This window comes from Pleurodeles waltl, chromosome 8 (genome assembly GCF_031143425.1).
Source record: "Pleurodeles waltl isolate 20211129_DDA chromosome 8, aPleWal1.hap1.20221129, whole genome shotgun sequence".
Classification (NCBI taxonomy): Eukaryota; Metazoa; Chordata; class Amphibia; order Caudata; family Salamandridae; genus Pleurodeles; species Pleurodeles waltl.
This window is the reverse complement of record NC_090447.1, coordinates 1,325,699,305-1,325,711,905: the sequence shown is the minus strand read 5'-3', so window position 1 is coordinate 1,325,711,905 and position 12,601 is coordinate 1,325,699,305. Positions and strand designations below refer to the sequence as shown.

The 12,601-nt window shown below is 41.8% G+C and overlaps 1 protein-coding gene across 4 annotated transcripts in view; it reads right to left on the bottom strand.

Moving 5' to 3' along the window:
• EXPH5 (exophilin 5) overlaps positions 1-12,601 on the bottom strand; it is a 548,780-nt gene that overhangs the window by 134,424 nt on the left and 401,755 nt on the right. For all 4 annotated transcript variants that reach the window (XM_069202313.1, XM_069202314.1, XM_069202315.1 and 1 more), the window contains exon 2: positions 1,903-2,060. In XM_069202313.1, the coding sequence (XP_069058414.1) occupies positions 1,903-2,060 (158 nt within the window). The remainder of the gene's footprint in view (positions 1-1,902; positions 2,061-12,601) is intronic.

Sequence of the window (12,601 nt, the reverse complement as noted above, 5' to 3'; positions counted from 1 at the left end):
AAAACCCAAAAGAGACAACCCATGTTCAAGATTGAGAGCATTTACACACCTAAAACACATAAGAAGGGGAATTTTGGTTAAAAAGGACAATCTATGAATTAGCTTCTACCATTTGCCATGTAACTGTAAGCAATTCATTCATTTTTCTATGAAATAATAAAAATACAATTTAACTCCAGTTAGACACAAAACACCACGCAAGCCCACAATACAAACAAAAACCTAAGAACGAGTCAAATAATTCTAAATGAGAACAATACATAAGAATAGAAGAGTTTCTGAAGACCTCGAAATCAGACATCAGATCTGCTCGGAACCCGAACACCTGAAGATATCCTCTGCAAACACGTTTCTTATACAGATGGCAATGGGTTAAAATGTATAGTTAAATAGCCAATGTAATAATCTGTGGTGGTAAAAAAGCACCCTACCGCACCACAGCGGCACTCCGTTAGACACTTCCTCCAGGACGAGCAGATAGCCCACTTTCAAGATTAATGGCATTCACGCACTTAAAAAACTATCAGATAGGTAATTTTGGTAAAAAAGAAGCATTTTATGAATTAGTATCTACCATTTGGAAAGTAACTGTAAGCAAGTTAATTAATTTTTGTATGAAATACCATACATACAATTTAACTTCAGTTAGACAAAACCACACTAACCTGCAACACAAACAAAAAAACCTAAGAACTAACCTAATAGCAATATTTTAACAAAACAGTATAGAATCAAATAAGTACTACGCATAGTAGAATGAGAACTATACATACAAAATAAAAAGGTTCTGAACACCCGAAATCCGACAGCAGAAGTACCCGGTACTTCATGCCTGACGAGCTTCTGCACCAACATGTTTATTTTTTAGAGATGGCAGGAGAACACAGCAACTAAAATTTCAATAAAGTATAATGTGTAATTAAATTGTGGTGCTGGAAAAATACCCAACCACATCAATGTGGCATACCCTTAGACACGTCTTCCCTGCCAAGTAGACATAGTTAGACACATTACAAATTGTTGTGAGGGACGTGGTTATATTTACATAGCCATGCTAGAGAGGTCACCCTCCTGAATTGAAAATTCTTAAATACAGGCAAAAGGCAAATCTTTCTAAAACAGAATAATCAGTTGTGGCCTTAGCCGGATCATAGCTACACAAACACACAGCACGGGGTTCTGAATACTGGAACATTCAGGAAACAAAACTGAGCATATGCTGAATGAAGAACAACAGGAGAAGTTGCATCGAAAGAAGATTCCATCAAAGGCCAAACACTTCACCCTATAAATAGCGAAATTAAGTCACTTTTTTTCCCTAAAACAGAATATAAAAAAATGCCACCATTACTATGCAGCAAAGGTTATGGGGAGGACTCACAGTGCTTAATTTGTGCTTGTTGTTTCCGGTGCTGAGCACCGGCACTTATTTTTGAGGGCCGGCTCTTATTCTTCTGTCATAAGCATTTAGTGCACATATGGGAAAGAGGGAGGAAAGAAAAACGAAAAAGAGTCACAATGGGAGAAATCAGAAACTTGTAAAAGTGACCTGAAGGGGCAGGGAGTGACTGTAAATGGATTCAAGAGGCCCGAGATGGCGTAAGGATTATGCTGCCTCGGTATTCCATTTTCCCACATTTAATTGCAGCAGCGCATGTTTAAGAGGAGGGCTTTAAGCACCGGCACGTTTTTATTTACAAATTAAGCACTGAGGACTCATAAGTAGATGTCTAAAAATGGAACTAATAACCCTTTACTGCAGTGATTTCTCGTGACTCTCAAACTCCCGTCTTGAGGCATCTGTGTGGGGGTAAAATGAGGGCAATTTCTGCACATTTCGCTTTTTTGCACGCCTAAGCAGGTGAAGTTAGAGACCCGTTTTCAAATCTCTTTCAGACTCACCGTTTTTGTTGGTATTCTTCAGCCGATAGGTGAGGGGTTGCTTTACAATGCTGCTCACATCTGTGTCATTCCGAAATTTCTTCTTCTGAATCTCCTCAAACCATTCCCCCGTCACTCCCTGGAGCCATTTTATGTCTCTTTTTGCGTTCTGAAGTTTACTGAAATGAAACAACATCACATTCGTTTAAATATACAGGGAGTGCAGAATTATTAGGCAAGTTGTATTTTTGAGGATTAATTTTATTATTGAACAACAACCATGTTCTCAATGAACCCAAAAAACTCATTAATATCAAAGCTGAATATTTTTGGAAGTAGTTTTTAGTTTGTTTTTAGTTTTAGCTATGTTAGGGGGATATCTGTGTGTGCAGGTGACTATTACTGTGCATAATTATTAGGCAACTTAACAAAAAAAATATATATACCCATTTCAATTATTTATTATTACCAGTGAAACCAATATAACATCTCAACATTCACAAATATACATTTCTGACATTCAAAAACAAAACAAAAACAAATCAGTGACCAATATAGCCACCTTTCTTTGCAAGGACACTCAAAAGCCTGCCATCCATGGATGCTGTCAGTGTTTTGATCTGTTCACCATCAACATTGCGTGCAGCAGCAACCACAGCCTCCCAGACACTGTTCAGAGAGGTGTACTGTTTTCCCTCCTTGTAAATCTCACATTTGATGATGGACCACAGGTTCTCAATGGGGTTCAGATCAGGTGAACAAGGAGGCCATGTCATTAGATTTCCTTCTTTTATACCCTTTCTTGCCAGCCACGCTGTGGAGTACTTGGACGCGTGTGATGGAGCATTGTCCTGCATGAAAATCATGTTTTTCTTGAAGGATGCAGACTTCTTCCTGTACCACTGCTTGAAGAAGGTGTCTTCCAGGAACTGGCAGTAGGACTGGGAGTTGAGCTTGACTCCATCCTCAACCCGAAAAGGCCCCACAAGCTCATCTTTGATGATACCAGCCCAAACCAGTACTCCACCTCCACCTTGCTGGCGTCTGAGTCGGACTGGAGCTCTCTGCCCTTTACCAATCCAGCCACGGGCCCATCCATCTGGCCCATCAAGACTCACTCTCATTTCATCAGTCCATAAAACCTTAGAAAAATCAGTCTTGAGATATTTCTTGGCCCAGTCTTGACGTTTCAGCTTGTGTGTCTTGTTCAGTGGTGGTCGTCTTTCAGCCTTTCTTACCTTGGCCATGTCTCTGAGTATTGCACACCTTGTGCTTTTGGGCACTCCAGTGATGTTGCAGCTCTGAAATATGGCCAAACTGGTGGCAAGTGGCATTGTGGCAGCTGCACGCTTGACTTTTCTCAGTTCATGGGCAGTTATTTTGCGCCTTGGTTTTTCCACATGCTTCTTGCGACCCTGTTGACTATTTTGAATGAAACGCTTGATTGTTCGATGATCACGCTTCAGAAGCTTTGCAATTTTAAGAGTGCTGCATCCCTCTGCAAGATATCTCACTATTTTTGACTTTTCTGAGCCTGTCAAGTCCTTCTTTTGACCCATTTTGCCAAAGGAAAGGAAGTTGCCTAATAATTATGCACACCTGATATAGGGTGTTGATGTCATTAGACCACACCCCTTCTCATTACAGAGATGCACATCACCTAATATGCTTAATTGGTAGTAGGCTTTCGAGCCTATACAGCTTGGAGTAAGACAACATGCATAAAGAGGATGATGTGGTCAAAATACTCATTTGCCTAATAATTCTGCACTCCCTGTATGATCATGTTGGTGAAGGAATCTTAACAACAGCATTAAGGAAGGGACAATTCTGTAATACAAGCCAGTGGAAGGAATAAAGAACCTCAAAGAAAGTGGGCAGAGATGGAGACATAAAGGAGGTACCCAGAGGGTGTCGGCTGAGCCTTCCAGGAGAATGGCTTTTAGAGAAAAAAGAATGGCAGAGAAAACACCAAAGAGGCCGACTGAAACCTCGCTAAAGAGGCAGGCAGAGAGAAGAGAGGGCAACTTGCGTAAGAATGGAAAAAGGTACAAAGACCTAGAATGGTACATTGTAAAGACACACAGGAAAAACAACAATCACACGGTAAAATAGACATCTAGACATAGACATCAATGGTTTGAAGAAGAGTCTAGCAGAGAAAAAGTGGGATTCCAGAAAATGGACAAGACAGACAGGGAGGACCAGGGACCTCCAGGGAAAAGAAAATCACCAAGCTGGCGCTGACGCACAGAAAGAGACAGTCAAGGCCACCAGCGGTGGATGAGAAGAAGGATTGGTTCTACAGCAAAACGACATTAGCTGGCAGTTTAAAGGACCAAGTGTGAGGGTATCAGATGGCTTCATCAGCACCAAATCTGGCCTCGCTGTTAGGTGAGGGGACAACAACTAGACACTTTATAAAAATAAACATCCATACACAATAACTGCTACAAGGAAGAAGACAGACAGAACGAAATGATAGGCATCTATAAAGAATCCTGGTGCGGGTAAAGCACACTGCCCAACTTTGGGTGAAATGCAGCCTTGGGAATAGAGACGTCAAAGAGACCAGCAGACATAATACCTCTACAACAATGACACGGGTATAAAGTGGGAAGCCATCATTTGAAAGGGACAGGTGAAAGATAGGGTTTGTGGAGGAAAGAATATAGTAGCTAGACTGTCAAGAGCAAGACTCATGCAGGTAAATGGGGATACTAGCTCAAAGACTTCCAGAACAAAAGTTGGAACTTATCATGGCATGACAGTAGCTACATTTTATTTGTATTTTTTGTTTATGAATAGATTTCTACTGCTATTGTATTGATTATTTGTGATAGAACTATTTCCATTTGGTGCCATGTTTGAAAATGCTGAATATTTTCTATTTTTATTCATAACATCTTATTGCTGCACCACAATTTCTCCCAATTAAAGTTGTATTTACATAGTGCAGTTCCTGTCATCCTAAGACTGGGTTCTTTTACAATTGCACAGCATCAATTTTCTCATGCGATCTTTGGGTTTGTTTCATGCATTTTGTTGAGCTGTGGATCGTAATGATCCGAGCCTTCTGAAACGTACCTGTGATGAATTTGTGAAGTTCAAATCTGAAATTACAGATTTTTTATTTTGCTTAGACTAGTTTTTGTCTGTTGCAAACAATTTGCCACATTGGTTACTCTACTTTTTGAAGCCCCATCAGGTTAACTGGGAAAAATGTAAGGCCTTTTAGCTAGTTGGCCAACACTTGCAAAATGTTGCACTTTTGTCTGGGCATTTGGCACTCCACTACAAGGAACTCGAAATTCTCAGTAAAATTAGCAGCTAAAATAGTGGCGGTCACATCAAAGGGGATAAAATGATTCGTGGACTCATACAGCAGACTTGGGTAGACATACTACAGGTATTGAGAAAGAACAAAATGATCAGATTGTACCTTATGGTGTATAACATTGGGCTGCTCAATGAGTTCCAATATGCCTACCAGTTTTGGAGGGAAATGTTTGAAGGAAATCTTCTCCGGCTATTTTACATATCTACCTCCTAAGCAAATAATGCACCCTGAAAAAGACTGTCCTCGAAACCAGCAAAGTGATGTTGAGGTATGCCTCTCATGACACTTTTCTGCATTTACGTCTGTACGAAGGAGAGTTTACATGCCGATTACCCCAAGAAATATCTAATATTTACTTACTCAGAGGGGATGAAACTGAACTTACAACTGATTTGTTCCTTTCACAAAGAAATGAGCAATAATTTCAGGTCACAAGGGATCTCTGTTGAATACCAGACTATAGAATTACAGAATAATGGCAAAACATATAGGTCAACTCAAAGTAATGCCTTGGTAGCAATTAAATGATGGGCTGTTAAACCCTTCCTGGCCTCTCTGGAACATCCAGAACTAATATGACACTGTCTAATCTCTCTGGTTTAAAGTTGGGGTCTGCAGGGCAACTACAGGTGCAAATGAGGCCAAGTAGAAGTTCTCTAGCACACCATCTTCCAGTGCTGTTAGTATGAAAGGACCTATCAATCCTTTAATCACATTTGCCCAGTTTGAAACTCTAAAGACTTGATGAGCTATCTTGCCAGTTATTTCCAGCATTAACTGGACAAGAAGCCTCTTTCTTGCTCCAGGCCGTCTGATCTAGAGGATATAGACTGTAAGCATTTTACATGCCTAGATGACTCTGTTTTTTCATGGTAATCTACACAAGACCAGTAAGAATTATGTCAGGGTTACTGGAACTGAAATTACCAGTAGGACCGTCTGAGTATGGACCAGTCGCACGGCTCAGTGGAAGAGAAATTACTAAATTATATACTTCTGACTTTTTCTCTCTTCCCTCCAACCAAATTCTAAAGACGGGCCATCCTCTTTTTTGCAGCTACCCAACCCCTTTTCCTTGCTCTGGGTTCAGAACGTTCCTGAATCAAATATTAATTCTTCTAAATTATTTTACTCACTTTAAACAATAATTAGTGAATTGAATATTTGTGTATTTGTACAAAGGTTACTTTTTGGAAAATGTCAAATGCTGGCTCCCTTGCCAAAGTATGGTGATGGCGGTAGGCAATACCCCATGGGGGGCATTTCTTGCAAGCAAACCACATTTTTTAAATGACTCCTTCTAGATTTTCCGTCGAGGAACTGTGCCAGCTAACAAATCGTTGTTACTCCCCAGAAATCAGTACCATTTACTGAACTCTTTCATAGGTGTACATACAGGAACTACCATGTTGAACACTCCCATGGGGAACATTAGGGGCCCGTATGAGGGGTGGGTCGGTCTAAAGCTGCACAGGGCAGACACGTTTATGGGTACTACCCATCTATACCAGGCCCTGATGGCTTCTATACATATAGGGCAAAGGTCACTGGACTGAATGATTTCCGCTAGCTCCTTAGTCTCGTATCACAGTGCATCACTTTAACTATCATAATAATGAGGAGCCCTGGAAATTCTCACAATGGTACTCATCTAGACGGGGGATACGAAGCACACTAATGTGGACTGAACCCTGCAGTCCCATTGGCGTACCTAAGGGGACTAGCTCTTTCAAGGGAAATAACTGCATGCTGGGTCGTTGAGCCTCCTATGCCACGATCTGTTTACGCTCTACGCCATGATTGGGGGTTCCCCCCACACAGGATCGAACAGGGAGCTGCCCAGAGCCACCCACAGGTTTGGTTGTCTTACACTGGTGAATCTGCATGCCTATCTACATAGTGCCCCTTGTCAGGAAGGGAGGGAGGACGATGGCAAGAAAAAGAGAGAGAGAATGAATGGGGAAAAGGGCACACACAGTTCAGAGCTCTGGACAGGTCCTCGTGTGGAGACTTTGCCTACATAGCGGCCTTCTGCTGTGATATTCCACGACATTCACACAGTCTATGCTTTTAAAGAAAAATATCACATTAGGCCAGAGGTGGGGGGGGAGAAGGGAGAAGAGAGAGAGAGAGAGATATATATATATATATTTATATATATATATACACGTTTTGGAGCTAGGGGCACAGTGTGTAAGGGTTCAGAGTAGATATGTAGTGGCATACAGCCCATAAAGGGGGCACTTAAGTGAAAAGACAAAAAGTAGATGCAAGTTACAGTTGGTAATTGGCACAAAGGGGGGCGGCCTGTACAGAGTCTGGTGGGATGCGGGCCAGAGGCACTGGGTCAGGAGGCCGAGCACCGGCTGCATAGTATCCTACAAAATCATAAAGTTGAAAGGAGAACAATTGTTTTAATGAAGGCCTCGTTTCACTTTGAAACCCCATGTTTTTAGTACAAACATTTTCTGCAGCCGTTGATCAGAAGTATGGTAGGAATTCTGATTTCTTTAACATGAGAAAGGTAACCTCTGTCCGTCTTCGTGTTAAAAAAAAAAATATATATATATATATATATATATACACACACACACACACACACACACACATATACACGTATATCCAATTAAGTAGGAAAAATGAAAAAGGAGTTTCACACAAGGGTTTTCATTATGCCAGAGTACTCAACTGAAAGGAAAAAACATCCTTAGTATGCACTGAAGGGTGTGAAAACATCGGAAATATTTCATACTTTATGTGACTTACAGGATTAGGAGGAGGAAAGTTAAAATGAATTAGAATTCTGCAGGAGGAAGTTGTATGTGCGCAGAGTGAGCGCTACGTTAGACGCTTACCATTCTGGAAAGCATGCACAACATGATGGAGAGAGTGACACTGCAGCACATCATTAATAAAACTGTCTTCCGCCTGCAAATGTGAGGTTAGCACACAGGACGGGGTTATGAATCAGCGTATGCTTAGATGTAATAAGTAGAAAGGTAGAGAAGAGCTCTGGCTTGTGTAGAAAAAGATAAAAGAGGGAAAGACTGCAAAGTCTGTGCAAGTGGCTGAAATGATAACGGAGAGGAAACGGAAAGAGGCGTCACATTTCAAAGGGGTCTGTTTTGGATGTGGCAATGTAGGACATTTGGCCAGCAGCAAAGACTGTCCGCATTGATGGTCCTGTGTAAGAATTGAATTAATGAGGGACATTATGTAGACTGCTGTAGGAATGGAACATACAATGCTAGGATGCAGGAAGTGAAATAATAATGCAAGGGTGTTGTACTACAAGTTTTGATTGGTCCTGGAATTTCCAAGGCTGTCATCTTTGTCCAAAATAAACTGGGTGTGAAACCTTGTGGCTATGGGGCAGTCAAAAGTGTTTAAGGAATAATTTGACTCTGAAATCGAATTTAGAATATGGTCTGCAGATAGTAAGGTATATGTTCGTGTGAACAGTTTTAGTGTCCATAGATGATTTCGTGAAAAGGACTTGATTATTGTTCTAAATCCTATTTCTCCTCTGTGGATAAACAGTGTTGAGGAGAAATCCAATGTTCTTGTGAAGTAGTTTTCAGAGGAGGTGGGTGCAAATGTGATGGAAAGTTTCAATGGGTCTATGAAAACTACTGCATTCGTGTAACATTCCCCAAAGGATGGGAAATAATATGCAGCTATCGCGTGATTAAGAACTGCTGTGTGTTAGGAAACCAAGAAAATCAATACTTTTATGTGCAGAGTTTTGTTTAAGATACTCACTGAACACTAACCCCTGGAAGATATGTTTCCAAAGAAAGACCACAATCAGGTGATCCCAAGAATTCGTAAGTTGGTTATGGGGTTGCAAGCTTTTGTGACTCTTGTTAGGTATACTCCCAGTGTGAAGAATAGAGTGGCTGACTGTTTGCCTATGCTGGTGGATGATGAGTGCCCCGGGTACAAAAGAAATAGTCGACTCAGTGGACGAGGCTGTTAAATGCCTTGTAAAGTTTAGGGTTAAGGGAGATGGGCGGTAGAAATGGACAAGGTGAACTACAGGAAGTGCACAAACGTGATGGGAAGCTGGAAAAAGGAAAACAAGAAAAGCAGGAATATTTTTTGGCTAGTGAGAAATAGATTGTTAGCAGATCACGGAACATTACATAGGAACAAGGTTGGTGCCTCATGAGGATACCAGAAAACAACTGATTGTTTTGTTAGTTTGTAGGTGATCCAAACAAGCCAAATCAAAGGATAGGTTGAGGAGTGAATTTTCGTTGCCAATAATGGATTTGTTGGTAGAAACAGAGATGAGAAAATGTATGGATTGTGCACACAGTGACAAAGTTATGAAAACAAGAACCACACCATGGGCGGTAAAAAGTAACTCTCAAAGCCCTGTGAGGAAATTTCCTTTGGTATGCTTCGACAACTTCAGGGAGAGAGAGTTCCTCTGTATCTTCTGGTGCTGATGGTTAAGTATTCTGAATGGCAGGAGGTCCTAGTGGTTAGTGATCATTTAGGGTTCGAACACATTCTATTAAGAGAATGCATTTTGACAGATAATGGAGTTTAGATCACCTCTAAATAATTCGTTTTTAACATGATGAGTTTTGTACCAAATAATTTGTTTTACTTCTTCTCAGATTGTTGTGAAGGCTTGTTTTTTTCACTAAATGTCACTAAGACGCAACGTTATCTCTTTAGTAGTTTGGTTATCATGGATATATTGGGTAGTAAATTGTTGTTGATTCCAAATACGGTTGTTTTTTTCCTCTTTATCTATGGGCCTTGGGACAATCTTTTATTAATTCATTAATTCATTAGCCCCACTCTCAATAGCCCTTATAAGGCATTCCCAGTCTAGTTCTTAATGTCTATTTAAGTTAAAGCGTCATGCAGCTGGGTCTCTGAATCGGATTTCAATGAGGACCCATTAAAACTCATAAGAGTTGTTTCCTAACTCCACATGGTTCTGAAGCAGGACTCACATAGTTGAGAGTCATCTAATCAAGGATTATTATTTGTATCTTCAGTCATGATGCACAGAGAGAGAGATACTCTGTCAAGAAAGAAGCACTTTGAATCACTGGCTGAGTCTATTGGTAGTGGTGATCACTGACCTCTTGAGCTGTGTAACTAGAAGTGGATCAGATGCAAAGGAAAACCTCACTTTTCCTCTGTGGTAACAGTTTTCCATCATTACGGAGTCTTTCACTTGACCAGAGCTGTATCTTGCACCCTTTTTGGTGCTCGCTCCTTGTTAGTTTCAATGTTGCATGCACATAGTTTAGCACTTGTCAGACATGGCCACTTGGCTCCCAGCTTGAGCTGTCGGAGTGCTGTCTTCTCTCCCAGACAGAGCTGGTATTTGGGAGTATGCCCATGGAGGTTGTTTTCATACCAAAACAAATCTGAAAAATCTCTCTCTCTCATTCTTGTGCCATGAAGACGTTTCTCCTTCATTTGCATACAGATAAGGGATTGTTCTCGTGTGCACTACCCGGCCGTGAGAGCTGCAGTTGTGATTGGTGTCCTTTGTCTGCTTGAACCACCAGATACTCTGCGAGTCAGAAACATGTTTTCCAACACCAATAGGACTATCTCTACAGCTCTGGATGGAAGAGGTACTACCTTAGGGAGTATTAGTCTACAGCCTCTAATAAATATTGACCACTAAGGAGGCAATAGACAGGTCATCGGGGTAAGAAGGACCTAGCATACAGCAACGGGGCAGTGGGCCATGGTACTTCAGATATTGGCAAACTTTACAGTGACTGATGGCATTCTGCTCTTTTACAAGGAGCACATCCACATACAGAGTACCAGCCAGGGACTGGTATCCCAATGTGTGGGTTTTTTTTAAACGAAAAAATGTTTTGCTTTTAGCCTTTTTTTAATTTATTCGGGATGGTAGCATCTGCAAAAATAAGGTTTTGCAAAAACCAGGACAAGACAAAACCAACACTCGCAAAGTCAGAAGGTTGGCAAACTACGCCTGGCCTATTGGCCTTGCCAAAACTTGTTTTTTTTTTTTTACACCAGGATTTCAAATACATGTTCAACTCTTTCCAAGGCCTCACCAGAATATCTCACCAAAGTCTGAATCACTTTATTTATTAATGAGATGCACAACCATGTTTCCTTATTTTCCGCAAAACTAGAAATGCAGGGAACTTTTTAAGCACTTTGAGTAAGGATGTAGTTCTAGATGGTGCCTGTCAAATGAGAAATGATGTCAAATAGAGTGAGTACTGGGAGGCTAGCGGGTCTATTGTGCCCGTGTATATACATATTCAGGCTCAATTTGAGGCTGTGTTTTTTGGCACACAGATCATGCAGACTGTGTAGGCTTGTAAACTAGATGACACAGAATACATAACACCTTAGACGTGGACATAAGAATGTGGCGGTGGCTCATGTCCATCCCTCCTGGGCTTTATAGCAGGGCTACGCAGGCAGGCTGTGCATGTGCTATGCAAAACGCCTGGTTATTTGCTCACTGCTCCGGTGCATTTCTGTCCCTTCCCTCATACGAAAAAGTTCAAGCCCGGGGTCCAAAGTTTTCTCCCATGCACAGCAGGTAAGGCTCATGTGTGCACGAGACCCGCCAAAGGACCTGAAGTTACCTGTAACAATGGCACCTGGCTGCAGAACTAAGTCGCAGCGTGGAGGGCGAAGGGTTGTTTTACTTAACATCTAGCCTGCCCAGCTCCACTGGTCTCCGCATCGTACGTGTAAGGTATATTCCTAAAGAAACCGCGCCCCCTCTACTGTGTACCTAATACCACAGAGCGAACACTACATGTAGCTGCTGTAAGTGGAAGGTGCGCACGTTTACTGTGCTGGCTTCCTCCCAGCTTGAAGACTTGGTGTTATCAGATATACACACGGTAAGTAATCGTAGGTGGGGGCGTTCACAGCTTAGAACGGCTCGCAAAGAATGCGAAACCAATCAAAAGAGGATTTATGTAAGTGGCAGCCAATAAAGGAACCGGAACCAGTTAAGCCTGTGTAGTGGCAAGTATGAAGGATGCGAAGGAGGCAGATTTCATGTTAATATCTTTTATTCTTGCCACAAGAAATAAGGCCCACGAGCAGCCGGCCGGCCGCAACACCGCGCTTTCTTCGCGCCTCTGCCTTTCCGCCGCGCCGCCCCCTGACGTCACGACCGTCCTCGTTACAGATTGGTCGTGGCGTCATGAGGCGTCTAAACATAGAAGACAGACTAGCTCTGTCCCTCTGGCCTCGTGCGTTAACTCACGTACGACATCTCCCTTTTCAACAGAACAAGAAACTTAAGGAACTTCACCTCATAACAAAATCTTCGAACCTCTTGGGTGCTCGGATACGCCTAATTGGCCTGCTCGGAGTAACATACTGAAGTGAATTCGCCTT